Source organism: Mirounga angustirostris, unplaced genomic scaffold (genome assembly GCF_029215605.1).
Source record: "Mirounga angustirostris isolate CCGP_5_RB_7025 unplaced genomic scaffold, mMirAng1.0.hap1 SCAF_15, whole genome shotgun sequence".
Classification (NCBI taxonomy): domain Eukaryota; kingdom Metazoa; phylum Chordata; class Mammalia; order Carnivora; family Phocidae; genus Mirounga; species Mirounga angustirostris.
This window is the reverse complement of record NW_026991723.1, coordinates 82296222-82310563: the sequence shown is the minus strand read 5'-3', so window position 1 is coordinate 82310563 and position 14342 is coordinate 82296222. Positions and strand designations below refer to the sequence as shown.

General features: G+C 38.3%; 1 protein-coding gene across 5 annotated transcripts in view; it reads left to right on the top strand.

Moving 5' to 3' along the window:
* STRBP (spermatid perinuclear RNA binding protein) overlaps positions 1-14342 on the top strand; it is a 141989-nt gene that overhangs the window by 86264 nt on the left and 41383 nt on the right. For all 5 annotated transcript variants that reach the window (XR_010407828.1, XM_054509411.2, XM_045883115.3 and 2 more), the window contains exons 6-10: positions 3820-3911; positions 4453-4548; positions 5686-5797; positions 6473-6570; positions 6784-6895. Coding sequence is in view for 4 of the 5 variants with exons in the window: in XM_054509411.2 (XP_054365386.1) it covers positions 3820-3911; positions 4453-4548; positions 5686-5797; positions 6473-6570; positions 6784-6895 (510 nt within the window). In the remaining variant the exon portion in view is untranslated. The remainder of the gene's footprint in view (positions 1-3819; positions 3912-4452; positions 4549-5685; positions 5798-6472; positions 6571-6783; positions 6896-14342) is intronic.

Here is a 14342-nt window from a genome sequence, read left to right as displayed (position 1 = left end):
CACTCGGGTTTTACCCAGCTCCTTCCACTCTAAGTCCAGTGTGCTGTCGGCTCCCATTACTCTCTAGGATGAGTGCTGGAGCCTCTTAGCTGATGTAGTTATTCTCAGCCTTACAGGGTCTCATCTTCTTTTGGTGCTTGTGATTTTAAGAAGTGTATTTGCTGTGAGGGTGGTAAGTTAGCTATTTATTATATTTACAGTGCAGTTCGAAACCAGGTGGATAGGGAACCCACAGCAACTCTTCTGGCTTAGGCTAAGATGAACCTCTGTCCTCAGTATTGGGGTAGACTTTTAGGGGTTCACAACAGAGAAGCTGCCCAAAAGTCCCTTTTCACGTCTTGGTGCCAGTATGAACTTCTGCTGCGTCTTGGCAGTTTACTAGCATGAGGCCTGCTAAACAGAAGGCATTAGTCCGGAGATCACAACTGGGATTGTAACGATGCAGTAGGCTTTATTTTCCTGCCTTCCCCAGCTGCTAGACCCACACTATCCAGTGCAAATCTTTAGCCATTATCTTTCCAATGGCCGGCTGCCTACTGAAGCATTGAAGAAAAGTCATATCGAGTGATGTTTCTACCATAAATTAGGAAAACAGTGCTCTCTGTTCTACCTTAGTGCTACATTTACCTGTCCACATTTTTGTGGCCTGATGTTTTGCATGGACAGTGGCTTGGTGCCTAGTATCTGCTCTTCACAAAGCTTCGAGGAATTGAGAGAAGGGGCTGCCAGGTATCTTCAGGCTAACTAGAAAATTCTGTCAGCATGAATTCAGTAGCTCAACTACATCCAGATTGTCAAGGAGGCCTTTCTGATAACCCCGCTCAGTTATTTTACCTTTGAAGGGCCCAGGTTCCTCACAAATAACTTTGATTTAACACAGTCATGTTCTGGCTTTTCCCCACCCCATCTCCAGGCTAGTGTTTTGTTAACAGAGAGCTAGCTTACGTGTAAAGGGATTGAGAGAAACTGACCAACATTTCCTGCAGTACGGTGTGTTTCTGGTCACTGATCTAACCTCTAACCAAATAAGCAAAGTTAGGCATAGTAGACTTGTCTTCCAGTGCTTCCATTGTTCAGAACGTTTTATGTGCCTTCATGCCCTGATGCCAGGTTACTGAGCAATAAATTTTTAAAAGCTGTTTTTCTTTGCTTTTGGCATTTTTGTCACTCCCCAACCCCATCCCCTCTGCTGTTTCTCATCTGTTTTACTGGTCACCATAGGAAAATGAAATGGCTCACAGTTCCATCGTTTCTAATTTAAAGACTCCAGATGTCTTTTTATCAGAAAAGTTTTGCTTCTCCAACAAAATTGAAACACCTGTGTTAAAGTTCATACAGAAACGTTAAGTCTGAGGTTTTACTATGAGAAGTAGCATTGTTTTTCCACCAGGTGCTCCATAAAACTGTTATTTTTATATAAAGCAAATAGGCAAAAGCAGGGCTTATAAGTAGCACTGCAATGCGGTATGAATTTATATTGTTTTAAAATAAGACACTTTGAAGAAGATAAAATGAGATGAGTTATTACATTTCCTCTGCTGTTTCCCACCTCACAAATATTGAAACATTCTGGATCTTTGGACTTTTTTGACTATGAGAGCATGAAGAAACATGGCCATTCTGGTGGTGATGTAAAGGGAGTCCAGTGCAAGCCTTCTTTCTGTTCACTGCCTGTGCCTTTCATCTCTTTTTAGCAAAATCTACTGCCTCCAAATGTTGACTGTCTGTAACAAGATGATGTCTATTTTTTTTTTTAATAAGAGTTTGTGATTAAAATCTGACCTTGGGGATGAAAGAATTTATCTAAATATTTTTGCTGTTGTCCCCCTTTAAAAATATCTGTGTTGCAATGAGCATAAGATGTTATTTACCAACTGTGACCACTGGGCAAAAGTGCCAGAAAGCTCAGAGCTTTGGTTTGCCTTGTCTTTTCCTATGCAAACTTCCTCTGACTCACACCTGTCTTCCGTTGCCCACTTTTCCAACACTCCTATTAAGATGATCGAATAAAACTTAGCTTGCCTTACTTTTAACTTGAAGATTAAAGTCTTAAAAAATAAGTACATTCCATGTTTTTTCTTGAGATTACATTACTTAGCAGTCAGTCAACCTTTGTCATGTCTAACTTTTAAGAGATTCTAATCATTCATTTATAGTAGTTTGTTTTATCTGGTACATGAGCTTTACACAGATGCTTGTATTGACCACAGTTGAGCATTTTGATATAAAAACATTAAAATGAGTTAATTTATGTTTTATGTTATTAGAAAGAGACAGAATTAAGCAAATCTAGGAACTAAATCATCTGTGAAGTAAATACCCATAGGATATGGCTACATATTCATAGTATATCTATGTTTATAAATTACATTGATAGTTTGTTTTTTTTTTTGAGGCTTCCCATTTTATGAGTAAAAAGGGGCAATGAAATGAGACCCTGTGTTTTGAATTTGTGGGCAGAGGTTAATGTGAACCAATGCAAATATCTGCTGTAGAGCTCACCTGGTCAGAAAATAAGTGTGTAGCACTTCAGCCTTTAGAGCGTTAACAGCCAATAGAGAGCCACAGTTTGTTCTTTCATAGATTTGTTTTCTGTTGGGCATTATGCCTTTGGTTTTAGTTAATGGCATTCTGTCAATTAGAATATTACAGTGTAGTTGCCTTAATAGAATCTTATAGCTGAGGAATCCAAAAGGTATCAGTGATCTTGTCTCCCATTTAAAAATATTTACAATGTATCACTTGGCCCACACAAACATACTACTTTCTGTGACTGTTAGGATTATACTAGGAAGAAGTGTTGGGTGGACTCTCCTATATCTAAGAGTTCTTACAAGAGAATGGTGAATCTGACTTAAATGGATTAGACAAAGAATTATTCCTCAGGAAGTATTTGTATGTTATGCATTATAAATATTGCACCAAATATTGCTTAAAAACCTACTTCCTAGGAGTTTAGAGGAGATATAAATTTGGCGATCCAAACGTGGATTTAGAATCCTGTGACATCTTCTCAGATATGGATATTTATCATTAATCTCGTGTTTGAATTCTTTTGCTGCTCTGGACCATCTAATCCAACTTTAAAATGTAGAGGCAAGTCAGATAACTGTAATTAGATAGTATTCTTTGCTGCCCCCCCCCTTTTTAAGGTAGATAAAACTTGAAATGTTCCAATGTACTTCATTTTTGTAGTTCTAATAATTTTGTTTTAGAAAAGAAATAATGAGAGAATTTAAGGTGCTGCTTGAAGAGTTCTCATCAGTGGAGCAAAGTTTCTATTAAGGGTTATCTTGCTGGATGAGTTTATTTAGGTGTAAAAAAAATTATATTCAGTGTATTCTTAGTAAATCCCAAATTATTTACATAAAAGAGCCCCAGTTTCTCTCAAGAACTGATCAGCAATTCTTCTGTAAAGGAAAATCGTTGTTGCTCCTGGTCCCAGATTTGTGCTCTCTGTGCCCTGCCAAAGGCAAAAGTGCTATGTACCTATTTTGTGCCCCTGTAATGTTATACACATGCTTAATAAGATCCCAGATTGTATGTAGCATCAGTCACGTATTTGTTTACTGAATAAATGCTTTTGTACTCCTCTTGTACCTGTGCACAGAACGGCTCTGATGACTGTTTACTGAAGTAATCATCGTGCACGTAATTTAAGAAGAAAGCAACAAAAACAAAGCCAAATCGTAAAATCTTCTGGGAGTCTTATTAGTTCACTCAGATGCTGCTCTTCTTTTTATTTTTATTGTTTGGTAATTTGACAGGAAACCCTTGGTCAAATTGTATCTGTCTTTCTTTATCCCATTTTCCTATTAGAAAAGGTTGCGTTGAAAGATCCTCCGGACTTATTGGACAGGCAGAAATGCCTGAACGCCTTGGCGTCTCTTCGACATGCCAAATGGTTTCAGGTTGGCTTTTTATTATTTTATTGTTACTGTAACCTTGTGCAGGCTTCATTTGGAACACCTGCCACTTAATGGTTTCTGTGCACATAATGTATAAAATGGGGGTGCTTTCTATCTTATAGAGTTATTGTAGGAGTATATGAGTTAATTTAGGTAAGGTGCAGAGTATAGCTTCTGCGACAGTTAGTGATGTTTAATTATCATATAATCTTTTTTGTCTTAGTACTCTGAATTTCAGATGATGGCTTATAAAATACAAACAGGGATGAGAAAAGCTGGAAGATAAGATAGATAGATGGTTGCCCAGAATGGGATTGCCATGAGGCTATGAAAGCTATTTTAGTAATATGCTTCCTTTACTTTAAAATTTGTCTTTCTAAACTACATTTTTACTGCTTTTAATAACTTAATTTTTTGGTTTGCTTGACAACTAATGAATGAGTGGCTAATTAGTATTCACTTTAAAGAACCTATCCATGATCCGTGTGCTTAAAATGAAGACTGGATTTCAACAGGGGTATTGGAATCATTTTGTTTGTTTTAGGCAAGGGCAAACGGATTAAAATCATGTGTAATTGTCCTCCGCATTCTGCGTGATTTGTGCAACAGAGTTCCCACATGGGCACCATTAAAAGGATGGGTAAGTACTTATGGTTAAAAGCAAGTTCTATAGCCATAGTCAGAGGAAATCCTGTAGAAATTACTTGTTACTGTAAAATGGCTACATTCTGAGTTAGGTGTGCATTATCTATTCTCTAGAAAAAAACTGTATATCTTTTTATATACTTTTTTTATACATATAACCTGTCTCTTCTACCTCATCATATTCATATTACAGAGCCTGAGATATTTTTCTGACAAAAAGGTTCTATACCTGTTAGAAGTGACTGTCTTCTTGCACTTTACTCTGTACTGATGGTTGATTACTATTCACCTACTGCCCGTGAAAGCCTCCTTAACTGGCACATTTCTCTTTCAGGGCTACTTCCATTTAAAATAAAAATTACCTGATATGCCTGTATATGGCTCCCATATCCTCTTTTTCTTTATCTTTGAGTGTAGACACTTTGATATAAGTTTGTTTTAGTAAGTAAAGTCGGGCAAATAGTACACTTGACACAGTTTTGGACGTCGTTTATAATGTATATTGCAAAACTTATTTCATTTGGAAATTATTATGCTTGGCCCAGTCAAGACCACAGTGAAGAACGTTATAAAACAAATAAAGCTGTAAGGGTCATTTTAGATTAATCTAACAATTATTACTTTGATATAGTACATGAGGTTTTAGTTTATTTAGTTTATTAACTATGGAGATTTGGTCTTTCGTTTATTCTAATTGTAGTACTTGGGACAGGCTGTCTGAAGTGAAGTTGTAGGTGGTTTGAGTGCTTCCTAGGTTAAGTAGGAGATAGGTGGGCTGGTTTTGAACATTGATTAGTTAATTAGCTATTACTAACGTAGACGAAAGCTTGTTAAATCCTTGTTAAATCAACTAGGTGACCACAGTTTCTTAAGTGATCCTTTCAGGGTAACCAAAAACAAAGTTTTTGTAACAAAATATCTTCTGAATATGTTACCTCAAAAATGATTGATTTAAAAACTCTGGCTGGGATAAAAGTTGATAATCAAGCAGGAAAAGTTTAATTGGGCCCTAAATATTAAGTTGACTTTCACCTTTTTGGCCTCCATTGTAGTTAGAAATGTCAGCTCACATTTAACTGGAATCCTTTTAACACTTGGTGCATGTACTAATTTGTAATTTAATATCTTCTAGCCACTAGAGCTTATATGTGAAAAGTCTATAGGTACTTGTAATAGACCTTTGGGCGCTGGGGAGGCCTTGAGACGAGTAATGGAGTGTTTGGCATCTGGAATACTACTTCCTGGTAAGGGTTTCAAACTCTGGAGGCAGAAGAATCAGAAACATTTCATTTTAGTTTATTTTTCTGAATATGTGCTAAATTTGTCCTCTGCACAGGAAAATGATGCGTAGGTGTTGTTTTGCTTGGAATGTTAGCAACTAGAATGTTTGAATGTTGGAAAAGTGCTATAAAACTCTCTCTTTCAATAACTGTAATTTATGTTTTATATGTACTAACATAAAAGGTACTAATAAGATATTGTGTCTGCTATGAATTTGCTTTACCTAGAGCTCTGAATTTGAAAATGTAGATGTTTGGTTAAAATGTATGAAGTTCATTCTGTTTGCAGTCTGGTGTTTAATTTGGAAAAATTAAATTTGGTCTTATTTTACATATGTAATCCCTTTAAAGATCTGGGATGGTTCATCATGCTGTTTCTAAATTCTCAGAGTAAGACCCAATTTTGTCCTTAGATACGCAAGTGACTTCCAGTAAAATAAGGACATTTAAGTGTTAACATATTGAAAATGAGAGAGTCCTTTTTATTCCATTTAATTGAGCAGACTTTTAACCTAGTTCCTCAGTTTTTGTTTTTGTTTTTCTTTTTCTCTCCATTCTTTTCTCTCTTTTGTGTTAGTTCATGGAATTCTAAACTCAGTTCTGAGTGGTGCTTGTGTTTTTCTTTTGCCTTTGCCAAAGGGGGTCCTGGTCTACATGATCCTTGTGAGCGAGACCCAACAGATGCTCTCAGCTATATGACCATCCAGCAAAAAGAAGATATTACCCACAGCGCACAGGTAAAAGATGGGACATGTCACAATGATCTCTTTAGAGAAAGATCATATCTTCATTTTCTGAATCATTCCATTTAAACACTTTTTTTCTTGTCTGTTATTAGGGACTTTTGCCATCATAAGCATAACATTTAATGAATGTCTTTTTAGTTACTTGTACTAAAGGCTTTATGAATGGCCATTGAAATTTGAATAAATAAATCTTTTGTTCTTTAGCATGCACTCAGACTATCAGCCTTTGGCCAGATTTATAAAGTGCTGGAGATGGACCCCCTTCCATCTAGTAAGCCTTTTCAGAAATATTCCTGGTCAGTTACTGATAAAGAAGGTGAGTGTTTTATTGGGGGTGGACGTGGGCAGTGGTGGAAATGGTCACGGACTGCATCTCTTGTTAGAGTGGAGCGAACTTTATTGTTAATCCAAGTTGTGTATTGCTTTTCTTCCTGACTTTCTTCTCTTCTCTCTCATCGGTAACATCAGCTTACTACCGTTTATTCTTAGTAGTGACAAACTCACTTAGCTACATTGGCCAGATTCCAATCTATCCAGTTTACTGAACAGATTTAGAGACCACACTTTGAGAACTGGTGGTCGAAGGGGAAAAGATGAGCCGTAAGCTGAGAATAGATGTTATCATAGTCACTGACCAGTTAGATCTTTGTCATGCTTGGAAATGTTATGTAACTAAGAAAGAGATCTAGAGGAGGAGAAAAGCATACTGGAAAATTCAGAACTATTGCATTTGACCTAGTCTGTCTGAACTCACAGTTTCAACAGACAGAGCACAGGCTTTGGGGTCAGTATGACCTCGGTTGGTTCCAGTCAAAGCTCCACTACTTACTAGCTTTAGGCCTTGAGCAATGGGTTCATCTCCCTCTGTGGGGATATAACCCCCACTTTATTGGCTGATGTCAGATTAAAATGCCTAACTCAGTGTCTGGATTACAGCACATACTCCGATGTGAATCACTTACTCACCTCATTGTGCACAGTACATGTTTTCCCCCCTTCCCTTATCTCCTGTTATGCTAGAAAGTGGGATGTTTAACATAAGTTATTCTTCACCTGGGACTCAGCCCATCTCCCACAATGGATATTATTCTAATAATTTTTATATGATAAAAATAGTGCGATGGCTCAATCTATTTATTTAGACGACAGAATTCCAGTGGGTTAACAGACTTTTCAGGGAGTCCACAAAACCAAAACTATTTCATAATAATACTAAGGCTTTTTTTTTTTTTTTTTTTTGTCTTTTCCATTCTTTGTCTCATGAGTGTACAGTTTTCCAGAGGCTGCATGTGACATGTGATAGCATTATCACTCTGGCTAATGGAATGTTTTTTTGTGTAATCCTATATTAAAATTGTTTTAATTTCTAATATGATAAATATTGATATTACCCAAAAAACAAAGCTCTTTGAGTGTTCAGTAATTTTTTAAGAGGATAAAGTGGTCCTGAGATTAAAAATTTGAGGGGTGCCTGGGTGGCACAGTCGGTTGAGCGTCTGCCTTCAGCTCAGGTCATGATTCTAGGACCCTGGGATCGAGCCTCGTGTCGGGCTCCCCTGCTGAGTGGGGAGCCTGCTTCTCCTTCTCCCTCTGCCATTCTCCCTGCTCATACTCTCTCTCTCTCTCTCAAGTAAATAAAATCTTTAAAAAATAAAAAATAAAATAGGGGCACCTGGATGGCTCAGTTGTTGGGCGTCTGCCTTTGGCTCGGGTCATGATCCCAGGGTCCTGGGGTCGAGCCCCGCATCAGGCTCCCTGCTCAGTGGGAAGCCTGCTTCTCCCTCTCCCACTCCTCCTGCTTGTGTTCCCTCTCTCGCTGTCTCTCTCTGTCAAATAAATAAAATCTTTAAAATAAAATAAAAATTTGAGAATCACTGCCTAACTTCTCAGGGATAAGGAATTCTCCAGATCCTACTATATAGCTTAAAAACTGATGCTCAGTAAGTATTTGTGGAATGAAAGCCACCTTATTCCAGAGGGTGCTCACACAGCAGCAAAGATTTTGGGGGCGGGGGGCAAAGATTTTTTGAAAAGGATTCACATAGCCATGTGACATTAAGCACTGTCTGTGGATTGAATAAAATTTTCAAATATTTATAGAGATTCTTGTGATTAGTATAGAAAAAATTTGTTTGAATCATTGAATTCATAGCAGCTCTTTTGGTTTTTTTATATTTTCTTTCACTAGAAGAAAAAGTATATCTACTGTAGTGTGGCTTAGGTTTTTTGTTGTTGTTGTTGTTTAAGTTAGGGAACTGTTGATCTGTCAATTTATAGCTTAAAAAAGAACCAGACTGTCAGTGTTTCCATTCAAGCACTATCAGTTACTGGCTGCATGAGCTGGGCAAGTCACTTACCCATCTGTGCCTTAGCTATAGGAGGAGGGGACCATGGCCATTGTCTCCAGACCCTTTGGCATTCTTCCTCATATCTTCATGTTTTTAGCACCTAGCTTCCTGACATTGGCATTTAAACTTTATTCTTGTAATTCTTGGTGATTTCATTTTGCACTCAGATGATTTTTTTCCCCAAACTTTTGACTTCTTAATTCCTTCGTTTCTTCTTCCACAAATATTTTGTCTTCTATCCTACCTCAGTTACCCATACTGTGAACGTACCCTAGACCTGCCTTGAGTAACTCTACCCTCTCCATAATCTTATTTTTAAGAATCCCACTTCTAACTTCTTCTTGTCATCATTCTCTATTACCCTTACTCCAGTTCTTGAGCCTCACCACTGATTCTGTTACCTTTTCATAGTCTCTCACCTTCTCCATGTTCTCTCTTCTGTCCCTTCTCTGATTGTATTCCATGGTCCATCATCATCATCATTCCCTAGCACATGCCTTCACTTCCTCGATCCTCTGTTTCTGGCACAATTCTAACTCTGGGAAAATCCAATTCTGCACCTAGACCAGGCTGTTGAACATCGTTGGAGGAAAAATACAATCATCTTGACTTTTCCCTTTAGGTCTCAGGTGTAAATGACCCTTCGTGTTGTCTAGCAATCCTTCTGTAAGTTCTAGAGTTCTCCAGTTCTTGTAGATAACTGTTTTACACCTTTTCTCATTTCATACTTCCTCTTCCAACACTTCACTCTCATCTGATGATCTTGTTTGCTCAAAGGATTCATGTATTTGGATAAACTCCCTTGACTGTGATAGACTATCCAGGCTCTTAAGACCAATCTTTCTACTTGTCTACAAGTGGACATTATTCCAGCAGTTCTCTCTTTTCTCACCAGCATCAACTTCTCCCTTCCTACTGGATCATTCTCATCACCATAAAAACTTGCTATAATGCCTCCCATTTGAATGATGAAACCAGGGGCGCCTGGGTGGCTCAGTTGGTTAAGCATCTGCTTTCAGCTCAGGTTATGATCTCAGGGTCCTGGGATTGAGCCCTGCATTGGGCTCTCTGCTCAGCAGCAGTCTGCTTCTCCCTCTCCCTCCCCTGGCTTGTGCTCTCTCCCCCTACCTCAAATAAATAAATAAAATCTTAAAAAAAAAAATTGAAAGATGAAACCAAACTCTCCCCCCCGCCCCCAATTCTGCAGTTCCCTCCAACAGAGTCCCATTCTCTCCTCCCCTTTATAAGCAGTACTTTTGGAAAGAGTGGCCTATTCTTTCTCCTTTTCTTCACTTTTAAAAGAACTTACTCTAATCAGGCTTTCTTCCTCACCACTCTACCAAAGTCTTTGTTGTGACTTTCATGTTACTGCCCTCAGCAGTTAGTTTTCAGTCCTCATCTTAGCCGACTAGCCACATTTGATGCAGATGGACACTTTTTTTTCTCCCAAATTTTGTTATAGTATGTATACAGAAAAGTATAAAACGTATCATTTAGAAAATAATGATTAAAAAATTACATGCAGTCACCATCCTTAAGAAACATTGTTAGCTTCTCAGAAATTATCTGTTTATCTCTCCATATCACCTCCCTGCCCCATGAACTACTAACCATTCCTGACTTTCTGATAATCATTTCCTTGATTTTCTTTATAGCTTTTCCACCTGAGTATGCTTTCCTAAACAATGTGATATTGCCTAGAATTTTATAGAAAGGGAATCAAACTAAGTTTAATCTTCCGTGATTGGCTTCTTTCTCTCCAGCATTGTTTGGGATACATTCATGTTGCTGCATATAGCTAATGTTTGTTCATTTTAGTAGCTACATAGTATCCATTATGAATGTACTACAGCTTATCCATCTACTTTTGCAGGACACTTGGAGTCTTTTCATTTTTTGGCATCCACCTGCAATATTGTTATGAGCATTTTTATATGTGGCTCCTGGGGTGTATATCCAGGATTTAGTGTAGGCTAGCATATGATCTAGTAAATAGTTATATATATCAGTTTGTACTTTGACCAGCAGTGTGTAAAAAGTTCTTGGTGCCCTGTATCCTCAGCAGCATTTGTCATTGTCACACACTTCTTCTGACATGAAATACTACTTTTCATTTGACTTCTAGGTCATTACTTTTTCTTGTTTCTTCTAGCCACACAGCCCTCTCCTCAGCTTTGTTGGCTTTTCCCCATCTTCCTGATTTCTGAATATTTGAGTGTCCCAGGGTGCAATCCTCAGACTATTTATCTTTATTTACACCCACTCTTTAGGTGACCTCATTTAGTCCCTTGTCATGAAATATACATATCTCTACTACCAGTCCTAGCCACCAGCCTCTGACTGCAGACCCAGATATCCAGAGGCCTCTTCAGTGCCTCTACATGGATGTCTAAGAGACATCTCAAACCTCAAATGTCTAAATCCAAATTCCTGTCCTTAACCCTGCCTCTGGTCTGCTCTTTCCATAGTTATCCCTGTCCCAGTCATTGGAAACTCTGTCTATGTGCTCAGGTCAGACACCTTCACCCTTTGAATCTTCTCTTTCACTTTGATCCAGACCACCGGCACACCCTGTCTATTCTACTTTCCAGAATATGTCCAGAATTTAGCTATTTCTTTAGCTCCTTCACTGCTGTCATCCTGGCCTACACTGTCATCGCCTCTCACCCGGATTATTGCAATTGTCTTTCCTGTCTGGTCTTCCTACTTCTGCCATTGCCCCTGTTGTCTGTTCTCAGCAAAGCTGCAGTTCTATTTTTTTTCTTTCTTCTTACCTGGAAATAATTACAGATTCACAGGAAGTTGCAGAGATAATACAGAGAGGTCCCATGTTCCCTTCACCCAGTTTCTCCCAGGTTACATCTTACATAACTATAGTACACTATCAAAACCAAGAAATTGATATTGATACATTTTATGCCATTTTTATCACATGTGTAGATTTGTATAACCAGCGTCATAATCAAGTTGCAGAACTATTTCACTACCACCAAGATCTCTCTCATTTTGCCCCTTTGTAGCCACACCTACTCCTCTCCATTCAGCTATCCCCAAGCCCTGGAGACCATGCATTTTTCTCAATCTCTTTGATTTTATTATTTCAAGGATTTTATATAAATGGAGTTATACCACATGTGATCTTTTGAGAGTGTCTCCCTCCCCCAGCATAATTCCCTTGTGGTCCGTCCAGGTTGTTGTGTGTGTCTGTAGTTCCTTCCTTTTTACTCTTGAGTAGTATTCTATGGCATGGATTAGCCAGAGTTCGTTTAACCATGGACCTGTTGTAGGACATCAATTGTTTGCTTCCAGTTTCGGGCTATTACAAATAAAACTGCTACAAATGATCCTTGTGTAGGTTTTTGTGAACAGTTCACAAAAACACAAATTTTTGTTTGTTAGATTGGCCAGCAGTTTTCCTTTGTTGTTATGTTTTGTCAAGTTTTGGCTCTAAGGTTATGTTGGCCTTACAAAGTGAGCTGGGAAGTGTCCCTTCTTTTTCTTTTCCTTGGAAGAATTTGTATAAAATTGATGTTATTTCTTCCTTAAATGTTTGGAAGAATTTATCAGCAAAGCCTTTTTTGGGCATGTGGTTTTCTTTGTGGGAAGGTTTTAAATTATGGATCTAATTTCCTTAATAGGGAAAGGGCTGTTATCTTCTTACCAGAGTTTTGGTAAATTGTGTTTTTCTAGGAATTTGTTCATTTTACCCAAATTTAAAAATAGTTTATAAGATTTTATTTTTGGGGAGGCGCCTGGGTGGCTCAGATGGTTAAGCGTCTGCCTTTGGCTCAGGTGATGATTCCAGGGTCCTGGGATCGAGCCCCACATCCGGCTACTGGCTCAGCAGGGAGCCTGCTTCTCTCCCTCTGCCTCCGTCCGCCCCTGCTCATGCTCTCTTTCTGTATCTCTGTGTCTCAAATGAATAAATAAAATCTTAAAAAAAAAATCTTATTTTTTTATTGTCTGCAGTATCTGTAGTGATGTGCTCTTGTGTACATTTTATACCTCCTTTTTTCCCTGATCACTCTCATTAGAGGTTTATCAGTTTTATGAGTCTTTTCAAAAAAATCAGCTTTGGGGGCTCCTGGGTGGCTCAGTCGGTTGAGCATCTGACTCTTGGTTTGGACTCAGGTCATGATCTCCACGTTGTGAGATCAAGCCCCAGTCGGGCTCTGTGCTCAGCAGGGTGTCTGCTTGAGATTCTCTCCCTTTCCCTCTGCGCCTCCCTCCGCTTGCACCTGTATAAAATAAATAAATCGGTCTTTAAAAAAAATCAACTTTGGCTTTGTTGATCATCTTCTGGTATATGCTTATATTCTATTTCATTGACCTGTGCTCTTTGTTTTTCCTCACTACCTTCTTTGGGTTTTATTTGCTGGGTTTTGTTTTTTGTTTTTTGGGTTTTTTTTTTAACTTTTTGAGATAGCTAGATACATTATTAATAGATTCCTTTGGTCTCTTATTATATATACTACTAAGGCTATAAATTTTCCATTTTAAGCCCAGATTTATGTGTATTACACTTTTTTTTAAGATTTATTTATTTTAGAGCGTGTGTGAGTGTAGGGGGAGGGGCAAAGGGAGAGGGAGAGAGAGAATCTCAAGCAGACTCCCCACTGAGCCTAGAGCAGATGCAGGGCTTGATCTCAAGATCCTGAGATCTTGACCTGAGCTGAAATTAAGAGTTGGATGCTTAACCGATTGAACTACCCAGGCACCCTGTGTTACGCTCTCTCTCTCTCTTTTTTTAAGATTATTTACTTCAGAGAGAGCGAGAGAGAGCACAGAGGGAGAGGGAGAAGCAGACTCCCCGCTGAGCATGGAGCCCAATGTGGGGCTCAACGTGGGGCTCCATCCCAGGACCCTGAGATCATGACCTGAGCCGAAGGCAGACGCCCAACCGACTGAGCCATCCAGGCATCCCTACACTCTTTTGACATGAGTATTTTCATTCTTGCTTAGTTAAAACTATTTTTTGTTTTCCCTTGTTATCAGCTCTTTGACATATGAGCCATTTAGATATCATCGCTTTATTTCCAGACAAATGAGGATTTTCTAGTTATCTCTTTATTTTATATGAGTTCTTGCTTATTCTGTGATCTGAGAACATACTTTTTATAAGTTCTGTCCTTTGATATTTCTTGAGACTTATTTTATGGCCCCGTACGTGGTTTTTGTAAATGATTCATACTCTGAAAAAAAAGAGAAACTTTTTAAAGTTTCAGATTTTCTGCCAGAAATTCTTCTTGTTGTCTTTTTTTTTTTTTTTTTTTTAACATTCTGATCATTCTTTTTAATAAAGTGCGTTTTTGAAAGGTCAATCATTTGGGTCCTTTTGGGTCTGTTTCTGTTGTCTGATCCGTCCCTTGATTTTTGATCACATTATCTTGTCTTCTCATGTACTTAGTTATGAGT